At 41.6% G+C, this 22,828-nt stretch overlaps 2 protein-coding genes across 3 annotated transcripts in view; one reads left to right on the forward strand and one right to left on the reverse strand.

Moving 5' to 3' along the window:
- The window catches only part of Cep83 (centrosomal protein 83), a 127,339-nt gene that overhangs the window by 93,581 nt on the left and 10,930 nt on the right, over positions 1 to 22,828 (reverse strand). Inside the window, exon 1 of one of the 2 annotated variants that reach the window (XM_041668145.1) lies at positions 9,702 to 9,812. The exons of the other annotated variant lie outside the window; for it this stretch is intronic. The gene's annotated coding sequence lies outside the window, so the exon portion shown is untranslated. Of the gene's footprint in view, positions 1 to 9,701; positions 9,813 to 22,828 lie in introns of those variants that run through there. 2 annotated transcript variants of the gene reach the window in all.
- LOC121458807 (60S ribosomal protein L7a-like) lies at positions 879 to 1,707 on the forward strand. Its single transcript, XM_041668153.1, has one exon. The coding sequence runs from the start codon at positions 907 to 909 to the stop codon at positions 1,705 to 1,707; it is 801 nt and encodes a 266-aa protein (XP_041524087.1). The 5' UTR covers positions 879 to 906.

The following is a 22,828-nucleotide window of genomic DNA, read 5'->3' on the forward strand; positions in this document are numbered from 1 at the left end:
TCCAGTTCCAGGGGACCTTGACTCTTTCACACAAACATAAACTCAGGCAAAACACCAATGCACATCAACACAAATCTTTAAAGAAAGAAAGAAAGAACACAACGCACTTTCAACATTTCTATGCAATATCTTACTGAAGAATCTATACCATGAGTTTAGGTAAGTACAAATGAATGAATAACAGACTGGAAAGAAAGGCATAATTCTTTTATTCAAAGACACGGTTATCTATATGGAAACAATATACGAGTTGACTATATTTTTAAATACTAGCTATGAATGATGTGAATATCAAATTAAGAAAACTCCTTTCACAAGAGCATCAACAATTACAAATTTCTTTAGGAAAAATATATAATGGGTTGGGTATAGTGCTGCATGTCTTTAATCCCAAATATTCAGGAGGCAGGCAGAAGCAGGTGGATCTCTCTGAGTTCAAGGCCAACACGTCTATGGCAGTGATTCTCAACCTTCTAATGCTGCGACCCTTTAATATAATTCCTTATGTTGTGGTGACCACCAACCATAAAATTATATTTGTTGCTCCTTCATAACTATAATTTTGCTACTGATATGGATCATAATGTAAATATCTGATATTTCCAATGGTCTTGGGCAGGAAAAGGGTTGAGAACCACTGGTCGATGGAGTGTTCTAGGACAGCCAGGGCTGTCTGAGAGAGAGACTATCTCAAACAGAAAAAGGGTGGAAGGAAGGGGAAACCATAACAAACACGGGAGGTATTTACACTAAAATTTAAAAAAATGCTAAGAGAAACCAAAACTCTAATTACTCATGCACACAGTATATGTTGATAGATTAAAAAATTCAATTTTCGGATCTCTGAAGCTGCTTACATATTACCCACAATCCCCTTTTTCTTTCTCTCTCCTCCAGCCCGGCAAGATGCCCAAGGGAAAGAAGGCCAAGGGGAAGAAGGTGGCCCCGACCCCCGCCGTCGTGAAGAAGCAGGAGGCGAAGAAGGTGGTGAATCCTTTGTTTGAGAAGAGGCCTAAGAACTTCGGCATTGGGCAGGACATCCAGCCCAAGAGAGATCTCACGCACTTCGTCAAATGGCCCCGCTACATTAGGCTGCAGCGGCAGAGGGCCATCCTCTATAAGCGGCTCAAAGTTCCTCCAGCCATTAACCAGTTCCCCCAAGCCCTGGACCGGCAAACAGCTACCCAGTTGCTTAAACTTGCCCACAAGTACAGGCCAGAGACCAAGCAGGAAAAGAAGCAGAGGCTGCTGGCCCGTGCTGAGAAGAAAGCTGCCGGCAAAGGGGATGTTCCGACTAAGAGACCACCTGTCCTTCGAGCGGGCGTCAATACAGTCACCACTTTGGTAGAGAATAAGAAGGCTCAGCTGGTGGTGATTGCCCACGACGTAGACCCCATTGAGCTGGTGGTCTTCCTGCCTGCTCTGTGTCGCAAGATGGGGGTCCCCTACTGTATCATCAAGGGAAAGGCCAGGCTGGGGCGGCTGGTCCATAGGAAGACGTGCACCACTGTTGCCTTCACACAGGTTAACTCAGAAGACAAGGGTGCTCTGGCCAAGCTGGTGGAAGCTATTAGGACCAATTACAAAGACAGATATGATGAGATCCGCCGCCACTGGGGAGGCAACGTCCTGGGTCCTAAATCTGTGGCTCGAATTGCCAAGCTGGAAAAGGCAAAGGCCAAAGAACTCGCCATTAAACTGGGTTAAATGTACTGCTTAGTTTTCTGTACATAAATATAATTATAAAACTTCAAAAAAATTCAATTAGTTTTCTGTACATAAATACAATTATAAAACTTCAAAAAAAATTCAATTTTCTTAAATTAGTAATTTTACCCTCAAATCCTTTCAAATCTCAGACATTTTTTCTAACAGACCTGTAGAGTGAGCTCTAAATTTTCTGTATTAATAGGGAGAAGATGAAATACCCTAGGTAGTGTGGTATTAGAGTAAGAATTTAACACACATTTATAACAGAAAGTATGAACAGAATTCAAAGCTTAAATATCTACATTGCTGTTTATCCAAATGAGATTTTACAAAGATGTCCAAACAACTTAAAGAAAAAGAACAGTCTCTGATGCTAAAAAAAAAAAAATCACATTAAGTCACATTGAGAAAAGAAGCCTCAAGTATTTCAATATAGATCCCAGATGTAAATGAAAAATAAAAGAAAGCCCACAAAGGAAAAAAACCACTATATAATAACAAGGAATAGTACACATGAACATACAGAAATCAACAGACTTCATTAAGAACTTTTGCACTTCAAAACACATTAGAGAAAACATGAAATCATGCCACAAAAATCATCTCTAATTTCTTAATGTCCAAGACACATAAAAAATTTTTACAATATATAGTATTTTTGTATATATTTAGTAATACAAAATTTTTCAAAAGGGACACTCAACATGTTCATTACAGAAAGTGTATAGAAATGTAGAATATCATCCATGTAGAAAAGGTAGGAATTCTGATCAATTTTTATTAAATTTATATATTTTATTATATGCAAGATGCATGTATGTATCTAGCATGTGCATGCTTAGTGTCCTGGAGGTCAGAAGAGGGCATCAGACCCCTGGACTGGAGTAATGGATGGTTGTGCACACCGTGTGGGTGCTGGGAATCAAACCAGGTCCTCTATAAGAGCAGCACGTGCTCTTAGCTACTGAGTCACCTCCCTGACCCCGGCCACTCTAAAAAGATGAAGATTAGAAGTATGCAAAGGGAGAAAAGAGAAGGGTACGTATCTCATAAGAATACATTAGGACGGATGAAATACAGTATAGCATTAATGTGCACTATGACTGAGTTAGGCATTACAACTTGCCTTCCTTGATACCAAACAACTGTTCAGGAAAGTAACATTGCCCACATAAAAACAGTAATGATAAAAAAAAAAAAGTAACCGATCTGAAAAGCTAAGTAGCTGGTAAAATTTACATAGCCAAGATTTTAGTCTTTGACTTCAGAATTCAGGCTCCGAACTCATCCCTGTTTTACCGCTAACTTGTAGGTAGAGTTTTCCCTGTCCAGGAGCCACTTCCAAATTAACACAGTGAGGCTTATATTAATTACAGATGTTCAGTCAGTAACTCAGGCTTGTTACTAGTTAACTCTTACATTTAAATTAACCCTTATTTCTTATCTATGCTTTGCCATGTGTCTTGGTACCTTTTCTCAGTACGGCATGCCCATCTTGCTTCTCTGTGTCTTCTGGTGACTTCTCTGACCCTTGGCCTTCTTCCCTATCCCATCATTCTCAGTTCAGCTTTCCCATCTAACTTTATTCTGTTCAGCTATTGGCCAGTCAGCTTCTTTATTAAACCAAATATAGCAACATATATTCACAGTGTACAGATGGATTATTCCACAGCACAAACCAAAGATTTAATTGTCTTCATTAGCAAGTTCAGATCTCTACAGAAGACAACTTTCCAGAGACAGGTTTACAGATAGTACTACAGTGTCAACATTTCTTGAGTAACAATTTCATCAGTAAATACACATACTATACACACTTTGACTTCCCAGACCTTAGTCTCCATCTACACACTGCATGCAGCCGTTTAGCCTTCTCTGATTCCACACATTTCCCCCTCAGTTATATCCAGAATCTTTACTACCACTATTGCTAATGACTCCTATTTCTGTCTCGCCCAGAAGCTTTTCCTCCATCCTACTCCCTGACTCAATGCCCTCCAGTCTAAACTGACTACGTCTGTATTTACCCTCAAACCATACTTATTGAAATTAGTGTGTTTGACTTTTAGATCTAGGTCAAATCTCTTTCTTATATGCTCCAAAATACATTCACATTTATTCTTATGACATTTACTGCATTAAACCACAAGTTACTTAATTTCCCCAGCAGACAATGTGATGTTTAAGATTGTAGACAGTAAGATACATTAAGACAGCCCAGTCTTATTCTCCAATGTCTAGAACAGTGATGGTATGAGAGCCAATGTTTTAAGTTTTAATCACTGTGCCTAAGAGATTCATGAAACAAAAAATGCCTCAAACCTGTGAGCCTCTTGCCCAAGGACAGATAGTTCCTAAAGTGCTGGAGGCTATTGTTTATAGAAGATAACAAGTTACCTGTTCTAACTCCCCTAAACAAGTTTGTTTGACCCAACTATGTATAATGTGCTTGAGCTGTACCTAGGTAGGAGGTGTGTTGGGAGGAAATACATCAGGATGTACATACATTTACTTGCCTCTGATTGACTGTATTGAAGGAGGTTTGGAGGCAGGAAATACATCGGATTTATACTTGCCCCTTACACATTCACTCAGGCTGGTCTCCTGAACCTCTGCTTCTCCTCTCACACCATCACAGAGCTAAGAAATCATGCTTACTTGTTAAGGTTTCCACGTACCTCCAGAAGTCACAAGAAAAACACATTCCAACTCCACTCCAGTTTTAGCTAGTAATACATCCTAGCTGTAAAGAAGGCTGATATTAATAATTAATAGTTTTTCTACAGATTTTTGGTTGATCCAGTCTCTTTAGATATCCTTTATATACACTATTATTCAAAACATTTATACTGCATCTCTGTGAAATATCATACAAGAAGTTACGTCAGCACCCTGAAAAATATACTCAATGTCACATACTTTTTGCTCTCTAATACTGTACCTGCTTTAAAATAAAATATGATGTAGATGAGAAAGATAAAGGCGAACACTAGAGATAGGACTGCACCCTGGAAATCCCTATAGCTTTCAGTGGTTGCTATGTTTTAGTGCATGCATGTTACTGGGCAACGGCTTAGAAGCTAGGCTGGCAAGGTCACTTAAAACGTAAGCCAACATTTACAAAAATATTCCAGTACCCAACTTCATTCCTTTATACCTTCACCTATAGCCACTCTTAGCTATAATATCAGGTATGGATTTAGGACAAGCTTACTAAAATTACCTAAAATTTTAAAGACATATTTTGACAATGGCAAGCATTTTCCAAAAAGGAAAGATCAGATTTTAGGTTCCTCCTAGTCCTAAATTTTAATTATTTAAACTACTTTAAAATCATAACATACAGAATGTTTGGTCAAAAGTGAGACCCCAGCCTCTGGCATTCATCCTTAGAGCACCAATGGAGCAGGAATGGGGCAGGAAGCTCCATTTCAAGCCCCCTCCCCTGGGAGGCACCTTGGTCCAGACTCCACCTCGAGAAAAGCCCACCAAGCAGTGACCCCTCCCCAGGGAGGGTCAGGACCATTCCCACAGGCTGTTTAGGATACCGCCCAGATAAAGAACACCTGGTCTCCCCTGCTCTCTTCCCCTTGCCATACTTTCTGGAGCCACCAGGGAGCACTGCAATTAAACATGGCATCTTTTATTTGGTCTGATTTGGTCTGCATGGAATTATTTGCATGGGCAGAGAGGCTCGTTTTAAGAATATTCCTAACACAGAAGGCAATAACTGACCATTTTCTAGTGCCCATGACTTTTCTTCTCCTAGAATATTGTTCAAGCACAAAAGAAATAGTACTAGACTTGATCTTTCCACTATCCAGAAAGGGTCATCCTGACATAAAATAGACATGCAATCAACTTCAAAGGATTGCTAATTTCTGAGAAGCAGATTAAAATACTGACATAGTTTCATCAAGTAAATGTTTACTGAGGAAAAAGTAGGATGGAAAGGAGTGGAATGAGATGGAGACACAACAGGAGCATGCAAGAGGAAGAAAGGAAGGAGACTGAGGGTTCACATTTTAAAACGAAGGTTCTTCTAAGGAAGAACCAGGAAATTGACCCTATTCACCAAGCACACGTGAGTGGAGCCAGAATTCTTGAGGGAATTCTTAGTGATGCTAATGTCATGGGAAATTCTCAAATATTCATTCACACTTTCTAGGAACAAAACCTTGGCTTTGATTCCAGTGACCCCGTTCTTTAATCTCCAATCTTATGGTTTACAGCTGCCCTTCCTACATTTTTCAAACATGTCCTGACTTACAGGAAGGATCGGGGTACAAATGAGTATTTGTCATTCAAGAAACATCAACAACTTCTGTTTAGAAAAAAACAAAGAATATGCTCATAAAGAGATTAATCTAGTCAAGAAGGAAAAAAGATAACATCACAAAGTCCAAGTATCAAATAAATAGGATTCACAAATACATACTATAGAATTTCAAATGTCATAGTGAAATTGAACCTTAAAGAAAAGGTGTAATTTAGATTTTTATTTTAAAGGAAGAAACTGGCAAAGAAGACTGATACTGGAAGCAGAAAGCAGGTTTAAGGAATAATGGAGGAAAACGAATTTGGATAAGGCACCTCTTCCATAATAAATATGAGCTCAGAAAGCCAAGGACAAATAATTCTGAAGAAATCATTTTGAGTCAAGAACTCAGTTGTGGTGTGGAGGAACTGGAGAAATGGCTCGGCAGTTAAAAGAGTGTGCTGCTCTTGCAGAGGACCAGAGATCTCAGCACCTACACAGGTGGGCTCACCACTGCCAGTAACTCCAGCACTAGTGAATTCCAGCTGGCCTCCACATGTGTGCATACACACACAGCAAGAGGTGAGTATATTCTGAATTCAGTTGGTAGGACTTTTTTTTAATGTGCACTGGTGTCAGATCCCCTGGAATTGGAGCTACAGATAGCTGTAAGTTGTCATGTGGCTGCTGGAAACTGAGCCCGCGTCCTCTGGAAGAGCAGTTAAGACTGCCCTTACATGCTAAGCCATCTCTCCAGCCCCAGTAGAACATTTCTCATACAGATAGAAGCATATTCCCAGAAGTATACATAAGCTGAACAATGTAAGAGAAGTAGATACTGGGCCTAATACATTATATACGACAAATCACTAATCTTTCTCTTAGGAATTTATTCTTCTGCACTTTTTGAATTAGGACAGTCCCAACACTAAGGTATTTATCACACAATACGAATCAATTTTTTAAATCTTGCCCAGTTCCTCAATGGCTCATTACTTCAACATCAGCATTTGAAGGACACAGGAAAAGACAACTATAATGAATTTGGCTTTCTGAGCTCATATTTTAGTAAGGGTATATAATCCTGAGGTTCCAATTCCTATCGTTAATTGTCTTAGGGTTTCTACTGCTGTGAAGAGACACCATGACCACAGCAACTCTTATAAAGGAAATATTTAATTGGGGTGGTATGCAGTTCAGAGTTTCAGTCCATTGGCATCATGGTGGGACTCGGCGGTGTGCAAGCAGACACTGTGCTAGAGAAGTAGCTGAGTGACCCACATCTTGCAAGCAATAGGAAGTCATCTGAACGTCACCATGAGCAAAGCTTGAGCAAAGGAAACCTCAAAGCCTATCCCCCATGGTGACACACTTCCGCCAAGGCCAAGCCTACTCCAACAGAGCCACACCCCCTACACATTTATGGGGGCAATTACATTCAAACTACCAAACTAATAGTTTGAATTTAAAGACATCATCTGTCAGTTTATAGGCAACACTGGGGAGACCGAGCCAAAAGGATGCCAGATGTTTGAAGTCAATGAGAGATATATAGTGAGTTCCAGATCAGCCTCAGCTAAAGGAAAAAAACCCTGCTTCAATCTAAAACAACAAATATAAACAATATAGAAACAACAACAAAGAGATCATTTAAGCCCGCCATTCAGGCCTGAAGTCCCTGTTAGGTCCCAAGAAATTCCTTTTCCCAAACTCTGGCATTTATGTGGAACTAGTCTGTAGAGCAGGCTGGCCTCAAACTCGAGATCCTCCTGCCTCTGCCTCCCAAGTGCTGAGGATCAAAGGCGTGCGCCACCACTGCCCGGGGGCCAATCTTCTTATCTCTGGCAAAAGAGGGGAGGCAAATGGCTGTTCCACTAACCCATGCTTGTCGTACCCATTAGCATTATCAAGGTCTATGCCTGCCTCTAAGCTCCCTCAATTCCTACTGGCAAAACCTGGTTCAGTCATCCTGGCTGGCAAATCCCTTTCTTCTTCCCAGTTCCCCTTCACCCACCCGAGAGCACAGATCTCCAATTTGGCTTGTTTTGATTTGGCTTGATTGGGAATTTTTGCGTCGGCAGGGAGCTCGTTCCTAACACCCTCCCCCCAGCTCTCTGGCCTACATAACCTCAGCCACGATTACCCAATCTCCTGCTCTGCTCTAGACTCCAGGACCCCTTTCCTCTCGCTCTCCCCTCTCAAGGCCAGGTCTGCTGCGCTTGCCATGTTCACTCTGAACCCTTCTTTGAGGCCTCTGGCTGTTCTCTCCCTCATATCTACAATGATACTTCTCCTCAACCATACCTTGAAGCAGTTATGTTCTCATCTGCATTCGGCCCCACAACTCAGGAGGCAGAGGTGGAGAAATTGCCAATTCAAAGTATGCCTTGCTTACAAGGCTAGACCAGTTCTTATTACTTTCCCCACCAAACAGACCACTTTTAAAAAGTAAATTAAATAAAAAACTTAATTTACCTTACAAGTTATATCATTAAGGGTTCAACAAGTAGAGAGTGAGCCTACTGTAATCCCAAGGCTTAAAAACTTGTGTCTTGCAATCTCTCAAATGGTGCATGTAACTCTAAACTGTTATCATCCTGTTATTTAAAAATATTACTAAAGACAGTCTGCAGATTTTATCGCCTTAGAAAAGAAATACTCAAAGAGAAATGTGTAGTAATATGGGCAGCGGGGCTGCGTCCCCAACACCCCAGCTGCCTGCTAGCTTATGCCCGAAATAACACACAAACTGTATTCATTTAATCACTGCTTGGCCCTTTAGCTCTAGCCCTTACTGGCTAATTCTGATATCCCGATCAACCCATCTCTAATAATCTGTGAGCACCGGTCTTACCGGGAAGATTCTGGAATAAGTAACAGCTAGAGAACAACTCAAACCCATCTGCAAGGCTCCAAAGAGTCACGTGACGCCAAAAAAAAAATCAAAGCGTTCTACTAATTCTAATTAAAGTGGTTTGAAGTCAAATCTAAATACAAAAGATGAGAAATGTTACCACGTCCACATAAAGGCTAAAAGTATAAATCTAGCGAACTCTGAACTCCGATCAATAAGCCACATTTAATTGTGCTCTGGTTGAAATCAGACTTGTTTACGGTGATGTTGCTTGGCAACAGAAGCACAGCTTTAACCACCAACTCAGTTCTTTAGACCTCATTTAGTACTTTATACTAACAGTTGGAAGATATTATGAATTCGTCATATAGTAGAAAGTTCGGAAGAAATTTATCCTTATATCCTAGACATCTTTGAGAAGGAAGTGGCTTGCCAATTAGGTGGCCAAAGACTTAAAACACTAAGTAAAGGCCAAAGTGTCCTTTTATTATAGTCAGAAATTGAACTAAGGATTCGCCAAAGTTATCAAGCCCAAACCACGCTTAATATAGCTCTCAACAACACCTGCACACATCACTACCACAACTGTCTTAAAGAACAAGGAAAATGACAGCGTAGCTTCTCCACCACCAATTAAACTGGAGGTGCTTCACATGAAGCCAGTTACTCAGCTGGCTAGCATGCCGCAGTGCACCAAAGAGCCCCGTAACGAGTTCCACGTGCTTCGAAAGACCGCATCCCGAGCTCCTCTCTCACAGCCTGCCTTCCTAACACGCGCTTCCTCCTTTTTTACCAGGAAACAAAACCGAGGTTCAAGGGCGGACGTGGAGGAGGAGGGCTGCAGGGTCCCACCCAAACCTAAAATGAGAGGTTACTTACCAAACTCAGTCCTTGCAGCTTGCACAAGGAACACGGCCGCGCTCGCCCCCGAGGGACACCGGAACAGCTCCGACCACCGCCAGCCACTCCAATCTGCTCGCCCAGGCATTGGGGCCGAGGAGTCGGGGGGTCCCACGGCTGGGGTGTCCGGCCCAGCCCGCCACGCCTGGGGCGGTCCTGGCAACCGCTCACGCCGCGGGCTGAAGAGGAAGCTGGGGACAGCTGAGGTAGCCCGGGAAACTCGAAGGGCCGAGAGGGCGGCGGCGGCAAGCCCGGCTCCTCCTCCGCGGCCCGGCCTCCTCGGCAGACACGCCGCCCCCTCAGCCCGGCAGCCCGCCACTCGGCGCCGCCGAGCCGCCCTAGTCCCGAGCCGCCACGGCGCGCCAGCAGGAAGTCCCGCCCCCGTTCTACGTCATCGACGCCGCGCGCCGCCCCGGGCCGGAGCCGTTGGTGGAGGGACCCTGGCTGCAGAAACGGTTGCGCCGGCTGCGGCTACGGCTGCGGCTACGGCTGCTGCGGTGGCCGAAGTGAGGACGCCGCTTTGGGACGTCCCCTGTGGGCTGCATCGAAAGCCCGCGAGCCCGAGGATCGGCAGGTCGCGCCCCGGACACTCGTGTCGTGAGCAGGTCTCACCTCAAAGCCCGATGCCCGGTGGGTTGAGGGACGCTCTTGCCCTCCTCCCGCCCTTGTCACACCTCCTTTTTCTGAGGACCAGGACGGTGCTCTCGCGGCGCCACCTCTGTCCGGCAGGCGGCCTGCTGGGCGGATTTTCGGGCTCTGGCACTCATCCCGCAAGTGCGGAGTCGCCCCCAGCTTGTCACCAGGGAAGTCAGGTCAGGACCTCCTTTCCCAGTGTCCTCCTGTAGGCTCGCCTCCTCATAGGGAGTGACAGTGAGCTCCTGGTCTTCAAGCTGTTAACTGAAGTTGACACTTGGTGCCACCTTTGACAATATTTGTTACCTAAAGTCTGAAATGAACTAGGCTTCCAGCGCCGTGAGAGAAACAGGCGTCCTGTGCCAATAGCGTAGCTTCCGTTTGTATCTCTGACCTCCTAGAACAAGGGCAACAGAGCTGTGGCGTTTTTGAAATGGGGGGATGGGGTGCATCAGAAGCATAGTGTTCTGTAATTAGATACGTGGGAGACACATTCACCACCAGAATAGAGAAACCGGAAATCCTGAATGTGACATTGACAGTAATAACTTGCCGAACCAGTGCTGCAGCATCTTTATAAATGACCTTAACCCGGAGTTGTGTGGATTCAATTATGTTTTACGGTTTTCCCAGATCCTGAAATCAACAGTAGCAACCAGTGAAACCATCCATTAGAAATCTCAGGTAAGTGGGAAAGATGACTAGGAGGAAAAGCGAGTGGAAGGAAAGCTCTCACACATGAACACTTGCTACATGAACACTTAGAGAAAAAAGAAAAAAATTAAGCCAGGCGGTGGTGGCTCACGCCTTTAATCCCAGCACTCGGGAGGCAGAGGCAGGCGGATCTCTGGGAGTTCGAGGCCAGCCTGGTCTACAAGAGCTAGTTCCAGGACAGGAACCAACAGCTACGGAGAAACCCTGCCTCGAAAAACCAAAAAAAAAGAAAAAAAAAGAAAAGAAAAAAGAGAAAAAAATTAAACCATTACAAAAAATAGTAGAAAATCTGTGCTGAGATGGCTCGATGGTTTAGAGCGCTTCCTACTTTTCCAACAGACCCAAATTCGGTTCCCAGAACCCAGATCCTGCTGCTCACACCTGTGTGTAACTACAGCTGCAGAGGAATCTGACACCTTTGACCTCTGTGAGCACCTACACTCGTGTGCACGTACCTACGTGTAGACACACATAACTAAAAATAGTAACATTTTTTTAAATAGAACTCAAAGGTGAATGTATTGATCACCCTGAGGTTAGTTAGAAAGAGGCCTTTTCCAAGAATGAAATAAACCGCATGAAACAACAAAGATTGTAATTAATATTCATAAAATTGAAAATAGCCATAGAAAATACATTTATATCATTTGCAAGAAGAAAAGCATTCCCGACATATAACTCTTAGAAGATCAAGTATAACTTTCAACAGCTGATAATAAAAGTTGGCAAAAGAGAGGTGTGTTCATTCAGTAGAAGACTAGACCCATTAAGCGTTCCATTACATATGTCCATAGACTATGGGTTGTATTTGCCCAAGAATAAAAGCAAAATACAAATCACAGTGTACAGAATATGAATGTATGTATGTTGATATAAAAGTACAAAAATCTAAACGAAAGAGAGACAGTGATTTGTATCATTTGGATGTTTTAACTTTGTTTGGAATTTTTAATTCATAAGCATCGTTTTATGAAAGTCAAGTCATATTTTTTAATTATAAACGTACCAGGAAAAGGAGATACCACCAGGCAGTAGTGGCGCACGCGTTTAATCCCAGCACTTGGGAGGCAGAGGCAGGTGGATCTCTGTGAGTTTGAGGCCAGCCTGGTCTGGGACAGGCCTCAAAGCTACAGGGAAACCCTGTCTCGAAAACCAAAAGAGAGAGAGAGAAAGAGAAGGAGAGAGAGAGAGAGAGAGAGAGAGAGAGAGAGAGAAAGGGAGGAAGGGAGAAGGAAAGAAAGAAAATTAGACACCATGACCAAAGATGATGAAATTTAATATAGGGCAAGGATTAATAATATAAGAATATAATAATATTAATGAAACATAATACTAATGGAACAAAGCCATAGTCCCAATAGATACAGAAAAAATATTTTACAAAATTCAAAACTCATTAACATTAGAAAGTTTCAGCAAGCTAAGAACAGAAGGGAACTTCCTCAAGTAGAATGGTTATCATCTTTTGAAAACTTAATGGTGAAATAGGAAATCTGCTTCCACTAAAATCAGGCATAGAATTAACACAAAAGTTTCTATAGCAGGGGAGGAAAAAATTGTAAAACTTCATATGGTCATATGAAAGACCCCAGATAGTCAAAGCAATCCTGAAGGGGAAAAGGCTAGAGAAAGGACAGTGCCTGATTTCACATTATATCACAGAGCCATAGTAACAAAAACAATATAATACTGCACACAAACACCCAGGGTTCTTCTCTGACCTCCACACATATGCATACACTCATATACACATGCATAAAAGACACTATCAATGGTAAAAACTGACTCATAGTTAGGAGAAAATATTTGTAAATCATTTATAAGATACCCAGGTATGTGAAGCACTAAACTCGAAAACAATGCTGGGAAGTTGAAGGCTGGGAAGTTGGAGAAATGGTTCAGTGCTCTGATAGAGAACCAGTGTTCAGTTCCCAGCAACCACATCGGACAGCCAACAACTGCCTGTAATTCCAACTCAGGAGAATCCTGTGTCCTCTCCTGGCCTCCTGAGGTACCTGAGCACACATGAGCATAAACAGAGACTTGAAAAGCTAAAATAAAAATAAAGTTGAGGGTTGGAACTAGGGGTGTAGCTACCTGGTGGAGTCTTGCCTAGCATGCACATAAACATAGGTATATACCTGTAATCCCAGTACAAAACAGAAAGCTGGAAGTGGTAATGGTGGAAGCAGAAGGAATATGATCTTGACTGGACTGCAAGATGAGACCCATTCTGAAAAGGGGGCAAGAGTACAGAATGCATAGGCATTTCTCCAGTGATGGCAAATAGGCACATAAAAAGATGCTCAGTATCATGAATCAAATGTATATCAAAACTGAATCACCATTGCACACTCGTTAAAATATTATCAGTGCCTAATACACAACCCAGGAAGTAACAAATCCTGGTGAGAATGTGGAGACATTGAAACTTGTGAATTGATGGCAAGGTTTTAAAACCACTCTGAAAACCAGGGTTACAGTTCGACAAAAAGTTAAGAATTACCAAATCTAGTATTCCACTTGTAGTATATACCCAAAACAGTTGAGATCAGAGGCTTAGAGATAAATCTATGTTTGTAGCAAAAATATTCGAAACAGCTAAAACATGGAAACAATGTCTGCACATGGATGACTAAGTGAAACATGGTAACATTCATCAATAAAACACTGTTTACTCTTACAAAGAAAGGATGTTCTGACCTATGCTACAGTATGGTTTCACTGTGGGGATGGGAGCTAGTCATGCAATAGAATATAACCAGTCAGAAAAAGATAATAAATAGAATATCTATGTTTCCACTTAGGTACTTAAATCACAGAATAATAGCTGCCAACTCTGGAGGAAGGTAGAAACCAGAAGTTACTACTTAATGAGTACAAAATATCAGTTGTTCAGGATGAAAAAAGAGTTCTGGAGATGGGTTATAGTGCAACATTATGAATGCATTTCATTCTTCTGTATCATACATTTTAAAATAATTAAGGGGCAAACATAATGAAACATACTTCTGAAATCACAGCACACAAGAAGTGGGAGCAGGAAAATCAGGAGTTCAGGATCATGCTACGCTACACAGAAATTTTGAAAACAACCTGGACTAAATGAGACCCTGGCTCAAAAAAATGAAAAATAAATAAATTAACCTAAAATTTTAAATGATTAGGGATAAATTTTATGAGTATCTTGATAAAACGAAGACTGTTCAGTTCATCTTTAGTCACGAGAAATGAATGTCTGTAGATTCCACTTAACACACTGAGGAGCTACAGTCGGTCTTGTTGAACCCTAATGTCAGTAACGATGTAAGCAGCTGGAACTCACACATCACTGGTGTTAGGACAACATTCGTTAGTGAACGTTCACAGTTTAAACAGCAGTCTAACCTATGCATGAGCCATTCATCTCAGTTACTTGACTGAAATTAAATTCAAGTTCACAAGAATACTACATGTTCAGGACAGCCTTATTCAAAAAGTAGTCACTCACCTATCTCAGGAACATGAAAATTATACAGTCACACACTAGACTACAAGTAAGCAATAAAAGGAACATGCTTGGGCTGGAGAGATGGCTCAGTGGTTAAGAGCACTGCCTGCTCTTCCAAAGGTCCTGAGTTCAATTCCCAGCAACCACCTGGTGGCTCAAAACCATCTGTAATGAGGTCTGGTGCCCTCTTCTGGTGTGCAGGCATACATGCAGACAGAATACTGAGAATACTGTATACATAATAGATTTTTTTAAAAAAAGGAACATGCTTGTCTATACACTCAACAACATGGATAAATCTCACAAATATTTTTTATATACAAGAAGCTGAGCACATCAGAGTACATGATATTTGGTTCTGTTCAAATGGAATCCAAGAAAAAGTTTATAAATTTCAAGGTGACTTTAAGACACAGCAACATAGTAGAAAAAAAGTCTAAAGAATCTTAATGATAAACAATTCTATATTTTGTGTCAAGTTACTTTTAATGCAGTTCTCAAAACTCACAAACTGAATATCTAAGATATGTGCATTTTATTACTAACTATGCCACAACAGCTTATATATTTAAAAGTATTAATAGAAATGACACCTTTTGATTCATTGAAACACTAATTACTGCTAGGAATGCCACTCCCTTCCTGATATCAAGATACCTGAGAAATTTGACCAGTAGTTAGGAAACCACTTAGTGTTCCTGCTCTCAGGAAAATGAAACAAGAGTCAGCCCTCAGGGCCAATATGTTGATATCCATGGACTCTGTGAGATGGAAAACATCCATTTGAAAAGATTGTGTCTGATGAAAACAGAAAGGAAATTATTTGGAGGAGGAAGGAGACCAGCAAGAGAGGAGGAGGAGAAGGCTGGCAATATGAGTTCACCAGTAAAAGCACTTGCCGCACAAGCCTGAGTCTGATCCTGGGAACCTGACTAAAAAGTGGAAGGAAAGAACAGACTCCACCAAGTTGTCCTCTGACCCTTGCATGTGTGTCATACATGCACATCATACTCATGCACGAACACACACACTTTTAATTTTAAAAGGAGAGTAGGAAAATGGGCATTGAAGGAGAGGTACAAATAAAGCATAATGGCGCACACATCACTGTATGAAAACGCTGTAATGAGACCCATTCATATGCTCAAACGTACGTTAAATTTAACCCATGTGAGTACCTTTTGATTTAAAAAAACGTTACACATGGTGAACATGATAAGCACAGTCATATCAACCACTGACCTTTTGATCATTATGGCCAGATGTGGTGGAACAAGCCTTTAATCCCGGCAGACAGAGACAGGCTGAGTTCAAGGCCCTGAGTTAGAGGCCAGCCTGGTCTCCATAACGAGTTCTAGGACATCCAGAGCTTCACAGAGAAACCCTGAATCTAAGAGCTAGAAAAAAAATTATGATGTACTGAGTACATCCAAAAAATTTTGTCATTCCTTAATTACATAGTATTTCTATTATAGTAGGCATTATATGTGTGTCAGCTTATAACAAAAACTTGAGATGATCAATTTAGAAAAAAGTGTATTGTGTCTTGTAGTTTGGGATTTTTGTACATAATCATTTGGCCTTTTGGGGGCCACTAGTGAGGCAACACACCATGGCAAGGAATGCAGTTGATTCTCAACCTATGGGTTAAATGGCCCTTTCACAGGGGTCGCCTAAGACCATCAGAAAACACAGATATCTACATTACATAAATAAAATTATAATAACAGTAGCAAAGTTACAGTTATGAAGTAGGAACGAAAATAATTTTTTGGTTCCAGAACATGAGGCACTATATTAAAGGACTGAAGTATCAGGAAGGATGAGAACCACTCATGGGTCAGAAGTGAAAGAGAAATAGAAGAAGTGGAGTGGCGGTGGTGTTCCACTATTCCCTTCAAGGGCATGCTGCCCATAATAAAGACCTCCTAGTAGGCCTTACCCATTAAAAAGGCTCTACCACCTCCTAATGGTACCATACTGGGAAGTCACTGTTTACCAAAAGAATTTTCAGGAGGGCATTTAAGATCCAAACTGTAACAAATAATACAGGTTTTAGAACCAGGTAGTGGTGGCACGTGCCTTTAATCCCAGCACTTGGGTGGCAGAGGCAGACAGAGCTCTGTGAGTTCGAGGCCAGTCTGGGCTACAAGAGCTAGTTCCAGGACAGCCAAGACTATACAGAGAGAAATTCCATCTCAAAAAGCCAAAAAGAAAGGAGAGAAAGGGGGGGGGGTCTAATTTTAAAGGATACAGGAGACATATGTTACATACAAAATATGTTTTTTAAAAGGAGTTTGAGCATCTATAAATTTTCTTAAACTAAAGCATCTGGAAACCAATACTGGATGAACAACACTCTATAACATTGAGGAATACATTCAAACTGCAGAAAAAAAAAATAAGTGCCCAAATAATAATAAACGAGCCAGTCTATTATGGAAGATCAATAGGGGTAAATGCTATAAAATTAAAGGCTTTGGTATTATCAACCAACGTTACTAATTCATGGAATATTAGGACTTGAGAAACCTAATAAGGAAATCTTTTTACAAGTTTAAATTCTAAATAAGAAAAAGGGAGGACATTTGGAGTGTTTGAACAAAACATAGCATGCTGAGGGATATAAGAAGTCTTTTAACAGAGCAGGCATTGCAGTATTACTTTTTACTTTCCACATTTCATAGTTTGGTGCCAGGGACAGAAATAATACATGAGGAATAGCTTGTTTTATGGAATATCAAGGGCGGGGGACTTCTGTTTTCTATAGCTTTGTGGGAAATGAGACGATACTTGTCTTAAAATCTACACACATTTTTCCTTCATCTGTTATCTTCTCCTTCCCATATTCTCTTATAGTTTTGGTTGTAAGCCTAGCCTTTAATGGCTGAGCCCTCTCTCCAGCCCCACACTCTCTTGAGTAGTTATGCTTTCTCTTAGGTTCTCATTCGCCTTCTCTCCTTTTTTTCTTTTTCTCCTCTAGACCAGATTTCTCTGTTTTCACAACTGATGCTCAGAAGGCATTTTAGGAACTGCCCCTAACACACACCCCTGTTTTTCACAGCACATGACCATGAAAACCTGAAACAAATACATTGAATATCTGTTTCTGTACTGGGGCTCCTTGGAAGACCAAAAATCATGGTAATATCTAAAGGGCTTGTCCCAAACCCAACTTTTGTCCCCTTGGAGAGTAATGTTCTCTATAACAACACGCTTACTCCAAACAAGTTCTCTGAAAGAGTAGATAATCGTGTTTACCATGGTTTAAAAAAATTAATCACTTTTACATACCCATCAAACAACTATATGCCAAAGTTCTTTGCTGTGGAATGATTCTCTTGTACACTGTAAAGATTTGTCACTCGTATTGGTATAATAACACTCTGATTGGCCAGTAGCCAGTCAGGAAGTATAGGCTGAGTTATCTAACTAAGGATGATGGAAAGTATAAGAGCAGAGGCTGAGGAGTCACCAGGCGATGAACGTGCCATACCAATAAAGGTGCTGCCATGTGGCAGAGAGTAAATAAATATGGGTTAATTTAAGTGTAAGAGTTAGCTTGTAATGAGTCTGAGCTACGGGCCGAGCATTTATAAGTAATATTAAGCCTCTGAGTGGTTATTTGGGAACTTGTGGGCAAGAGAGAAATGTCTAACTACAGTGTTCACTTTTATAGATGATACTACCTAGAGTATTGGTTATTTCGTAGCACCTCCATTTTCAAAGAGCGTCTTCCTGGACTAAACGTGGAAAACACTGTGACTCAAAACATTATACTCACAAAGAGTTCAAAGGGTAGGTTATTTATATAAATGTCTCCATCCACTATGTGCTGATTTTTTCCATGTTTACCATTGAGAAGATGATTGCTTTCTAATTTTTTTCTCTGAATTCTGAAGCTGTACAGCCTCTTTGATACTTACAACCTTATATAACTTATAAAGCTATTCGTTTCCATACAGAGTCAGGAATTAGGCTAGAAGAGAATAGAAATAGAATAGAAAAAAATAACTGAGAATAAGGAAAAAAGAAGTGATCAAGCTTCTCTCATTTTTTAATCTATAAGTAAAATTTTGTGATCTTAATAATCATACTCTGAGTTGTTCTCAAAAGAAGTGTTTTATAAACTAGATATTGCCTAAAAATTAGGGACTAATGAGATAGCAATTTAGGAGGCCCCAGGAATACAGGACATCCTGCAGTACAAAACTTAGTCTGAGTCTGAGAGAAGTAAGCAAGATAGAAGTAGGCATTGATTAAAAGAATTGGGGTTTAGGTGGCGCACGCCTTTAATCCCAGCACTCGGGAGGCAGAGGCAGGCGGATCTCTGTGAGTTCGAGACCAGCCTGGTCTACAAGAGCTAGTTCCAGGACAGGCTCCAAAACCACAGAGAAACCCTGTCTCGAAAAACCAAAAAAAAAAAAAAAAAAAGAATTGGGGTTTAAAATTCAAGGGAGAAAGTAGACAAAGAGAGCCTTCAAGGCTGGTGTAGGCTCTGCAATAGAGCTCCAAGAAAGTCTTGGCCATGGCAATAAGACTCCAAAGTGCAGGAAATAACTTGAGAGGTTCCAGTTTTGAACAGACATGGCTGTGCTCAGCCATTGGTGGGGAAAAATCCAGGGAAGTTTACAGCTCAGAGCTTAAATGATGAATCCCCAAGATACAACACTTGGAAGACTGTTGGCTAACTATAGTCCTCAGTTTGCTCTCTCTCTCTCTCTCTCTCTCTCTCTCTCTCTCTCTCTCCTGTGTGTGTATGTGTCTGTCTCTCTCTCTCTCTCTCTCTCTCTCTGGTGTGTATACTGTAAATAATACTAAAATAGTTTGTGTGTGCCAAGGTGACTGTTTTGATGTTTTTCCCTTTTATATTTTTTTTTCTTTTCAACCAGGATGTTGGATACAGAATAAGAAATTTTGGGAGATCAAAATTCAGGAGTTCAGTTCCAGCCTGGAAAACAAGATGAGGGAACTACCTGCACCAATGTTCACATTTCTGATTGACTTACAAGATTTTCCTTCTTTTGACCTCAGAAGTCACTTGGAAACTTGTGGGGGAAATTTCAGCACATCTTTTAAGTTTTGTTTATGGTAAGCAGGGGAGATACATCAGAACTTAGAGAAGTGTCTCAGCCTCCAGACTTGGTAGCCTTGCCATCAACCCACCCCTGGGTTTTCCTATCCAGGCTTTGGGGTCACATTTCATTGTCAGTGTGATTCAAGTTCACGGTTTACCATCACAGCTAGCCATAGTTTTAGTGGCTAGTCTTAAACTCTTTGCTGAGGTGTGTGTGTGTGTGTGTGTGTGTGTGTGTGTGTGTGTGTGTGGTTTTTTGGTTGGTTGGTTGGTTGGTTGGTTGGTTGGGTCTGTTGTTTTTTTGGCAGAATTTTTCACATTTTTATGGTAGGAAAGTTTACATTAGCATTAAGAAATGCTTTCCTAGTTTGCTATTGCCCAGTAGTTGCTTCTCAGCACTGCCGGCTTTCATGGAATTTTCAGTATTGTTTTTATTTTATGTCTTGATCTTTGCACATGAACCATGCCATTATTAGTTTCTGCTGGAAATACTTACGTGTGTGGTATGTGTACCTGCTCATGTGTGTATGTCTGCACTTATGTGCACATGGGTGTGGAGGACAGAGATTGACCTTGGGCGTTTCCATTCATCTGTTCTTCAGTTTATGCTTTGGAGCAAGGTCTCTCACTGAACCTGTAATCCATCAGCTCAGATAGGCTGGCTGGCCAGTGAGACTCAGGGATCTGCCTGTCTCCGCCCTCTCAGTACTGGGGCTGTTGTCATGGCAGCGGAGCACTTCACTGGCTGAGTCATTTCTCTAACCCTTCTGGAAACAATTTATCCAGAATTCCTACTCAGGGCTTTCATCTTCGTCGTCTACTTTATCTTCATGCATATCAGTTCCTGCTGTACCTTCACAAGCATTTGTATCCGCATGTCTTGTCTTCTTCATGGTCTCTACAGTCCTGCTTTTCATTGGTGTCATTTGAGCAGGGGCGCTCTTAAATCATCATGTGGGGGAAGCTGCTCCGCCATGATCCCCATGGGTCTATCCTCTTGAGAATGTCTTTTATGAAGGCAAACTGCAGTTCCTGTCACTCAGTGGGCTTCGGCTGCAAGTACTGCTCATCATTCTTCATTGTCTGTCGGATTCGATTTCCCTTTAGTTGTGCTTTTGATAAGCCTAAGGGCTTACCTCGTATGACCCAGATCTTTATTCCTGATGGAAAATGTGTGCTGGTAACTATATCTCATTCTGGAATTGCTGCGCATGTCCTCCCACGGTTACAATTTTGAATCAAAATGTTCCCAGATTGATCACCTATGTGTTTTTCTCTGCCTTGTAGCATTTTGATTTCTTATTGATCTAGCTCAGTTACCACTGCCAAGATAGGAAATCCTTGCCTGTTCATAACTGTTCCCAGAGTTCCAAATGGCCAAACAGTAGCCATAACTTATGGTCTAATGGGACTCTTGTTGTTGTTCCCTGACAGAAATTCACCCATTTGGAAGCCTTCAGAGTAAAGGGTTATAGGAACAGGAAGCAGTGTCCCCTAACAAGTCAGTGGGGTCACTTCTGCTTCCTCTGCTTTGTTCTTCTTAGTAGGAACAATACCTTATAGGTCTCTCTGTGTTAGTGTACGTACTGTTTCTTAAAGGATGGCGCTTAATCCTTATGAAATCCTGCTTCTGAGCTGGCACTTCAGCTAAACCATTATTACATTGGAAACGAATGTTAGGGTCGAGATGAATTTTAGGGTTGAACAGCAAGGTCAGGAACACTGAGGAAGGTAAATAAGAAGGTTTGCAACTGGGTATGAAATAGCCAAATTGCCCAGAGAAGAGAAAGTGCAGAACTCTGGGAAGAACAAAATCTGGCTCTAGATGTTTCAGCTGGCCCCAGGAGCCCCACCTCCACCCTTGCAGGAGCATGTGTGAGACATCATTGCCCTTTCCTTAGTAAACATCTACACTTTATAGATAGTTACACAGTCATAGATAAGCATGCATCTAATTGTAACAGACTGAATTGTGGGTAATGGCTTCTAGGAAAGCTTCTTGTTAGAAAGGACACCTTCTCATACTCCGCCAAGGATGGACAAGGGAAGGAAAACTGGTGGTCAAAGTCCAGATGCTAGAGGTATCCCTTTGCCACTGGCACGTGGCTCAGACCACCCTCCCCTCTTTGCCTTCTCACCTGCTGAAGTAAACCCTGGCAGCTCGTTCACTCTGCTTGAGCTCTATGTCAGTCTCTTTCCTTGTGGAACACAAGAACTGAGGCTGCTGCTGCACTTGACATTGGAGGGAATGTGGGAGGAGACATCTCTCCTCATCCCTAACACCTTCAGTGGGTTGCCTGGTGTTCTATCAGACTGGATGGCCCTGTTGCTTCTCTTGTCAGGAGTTCACATATATCTTTTTACTTATCCTTGTTTGGATGCTCAATTAAATTAGATCTTTAAGGCCCTGGCTAGCAATAATATAGGCTAAGGCCCTGCAAGGCAGAGCAGCAAAAGATAGGTATGGGTTGGCTTTTGTAACTGGGAATTTGTTTTGGCTCATTTGTAGCCTCCTGTGAAAACATGGCTGCTCATATGTTGTTGTAGTTCTAGACAGTTCTAGAGCAGGCCATGACAAAAGCTTGCCTAACACCAACTGATAGAATCCTTTGTTCGATTTTTCTGTTTCTCTTCACGATGAATGTTCTAGTCAGAATAAGTCCTCATCCCTGTCAGGATGGACCACTAGCCACTCCAAAATTGGAAAAGTCCATGCTATTGACATGCTACCAGGTGTCTGATTGGTCTCAAGTAATACTACCATATTGGGCACACAGTATAGTTCTGTCGCGTGCAGGTTCTTCAGAGAAAGATAGGTATGGGTTGGCTTTTGTAACTGGGAATTTGTTTTGGCTCATTTGTAGCCTCCTGTGAAAACATGGCTGCTCATATGTTGTTGTAGTTCTAGACAGTTCTAGAGCAGGCCATGACAAAAGCTTGCCTAACACCAACTGATAGAATCCTTTGTTCGATTTTTCTGTTTCTCTTCACGATGAATGTTCTAGTCAGAGCGAATTATGTCATTAGCCACTAAGCAAGACAGGTACCTTTAGGGACAAAACCCTATAAGTGAATGCACCTTTGGGGCATTCTTTGTTTTCTTGCCACTGAAATTTTATGGCATAAGCAGAGCATTCCTTGAGGCATGTCAGTTGATCAGTTTGAGCTAACCATGCTTCAGAATGTGTCTAC

The sequence above is a fragment of the Microtus oregoni genome, unplaced genomic scaffold, assembly GCF_018167655.1.
Source record: "Microtus oregoni isolate MIOR12 unplaced genomic scaffold, Mior012 000001F_ref0000356, whole genome shotgun sequence".
In the NCBI taxonomy this organism is placed as follows: Eukaryota; Metazoa; Chordata; class Mammalia; order Rodentia; family Cricetidae; genus Microtus; species Microtus oregoni.

Bases quoted from the DNA above. Each gene is read 5' to 3' on its own strand.
- LOC121458807 (XM_041668153.1), top strand. From the start codon at position 907: ATGCCCAAGGGAAAGAAGGCCAAGGGGAAGAAGGTGGCCCCGACCCCC.